Source organism: Malurus melanocephalus, unplaced genomic scaffold, assembly GCF_030028575.1.
Source record: "Malurus melanocephalus ecotype Western Australia unplaced genomic scaffold, MMel_1.1 scaffold_858, whole genome shotgun sequence".
In the NCBI taxonomy this organism is placed as follows: domain Eukaryota; kingdom Metazoa; phylum Chordata; class Aves; order Passeriformes; family Maluridae; genus Malurus; species Malurus melanocephalus.
The window spans coordinates 177,042-177,965 of NW_026624090.1; the positions used below are offsets into that span (position 1 = coordinate 177,042).

Sequence of the window (924 nt, forward strand, 5' to 3'; positions counted from 1 at the left end):
AAGAGGAAGAGTTATGACAAAACCTGTCGCCTGGCAGCCGCAGAAATCCTCCTGGACAACCACCCCTCTGCCATGGACGTCATCAACCTCCTGCTGGCCACCAGCGAGATGGACACCGAGATGGCCACGTTCCTGCTGCTCAAAGTCCAGAACAGCCTGCGTGACCGCCACCACCTGGCAAGGTGGATCCTCAGGGGACACTTCCATCTGTCCCCCTGCTCTACATCGCTCTTTTCTCCTCCACTTTTGCATTCCAGCTGTGGGTTTTGGACTGATGTGTCTTTAAAATGTCTTCAAAATTCGTGGGGGCTGCCTGGATGTTCCTGGAGTAACAAAAGGGATGCAGATGCCATCCACAGCCAGCCAAAACCTGACATTACTCATCATCCTGCCTCAGGCTCGTGGTTTTGGCAGAGAACTTGAAGGCCAAAACTCTGGCTCCAGGGACAGTGCACGATTTGTGCCTGCATTAACCTTCCTTCTGCATGACAAACCAAGCACTCACATTTTTCAGAGCTAAGCAAAAGCTGCACAAAAATATCTGCCTGCTTTATCCCAATAAGCTGAAGGAGAGGGAAATTTTAGGGTAGCCCTTGTCTGATGCTTTCATTTTTTGTTCACGCCGCTCTGGGCAGTCAGCCACCATGAGAAATACTCTGGAAATTTCTATTATTTCCTTATGTATTTTCCTTCTTTTCCTTATTTTCCTTTCCTTCAGACCGCTGACCTTTTCCCTTCCCTCCCTCCCAGTGCTGACAATATCCCTTTCCTCTCTTTTCCAGGAAGATAATGAAGGACATCATGGGAGACTCGCGGATAAATAATTACAGCGTCTTCTCTAAAGTTGGCGTCTCCTCTTCTTTCTCAGGACCTCTGACAGGTGACAGCACAGGGGACACTGATCCTGTGGTCCCCTCAGAGGGG

General features: G+C 49.6%; 1 protein-coding gene across 1 annotated transcript in view; it reads left to right on the top strand.

Moving 5' to 3' along the window:
* Nucleotides 1-924, top strand: part of LOC130585287 (microsomal triglyceride transfer protein large subunit-like) — a gene marked incomplete at its 3' end in the record, with an annotated part of 11,594 nt that overhangs the window by 6,588 nt on the left and 4,082 nt on the right. The window contains exons 7-8 of the mRNA XM_057385711.1: nt 6-182; nt 783-880. Of these exons, the coding sequence (XP_057241694.1) occupies nt 6-182; nt 783-880 (275 nt within the window). The remainder of the gene's footprint in view (nt 1-5; nt 183-782; nt 881-924) is intronic.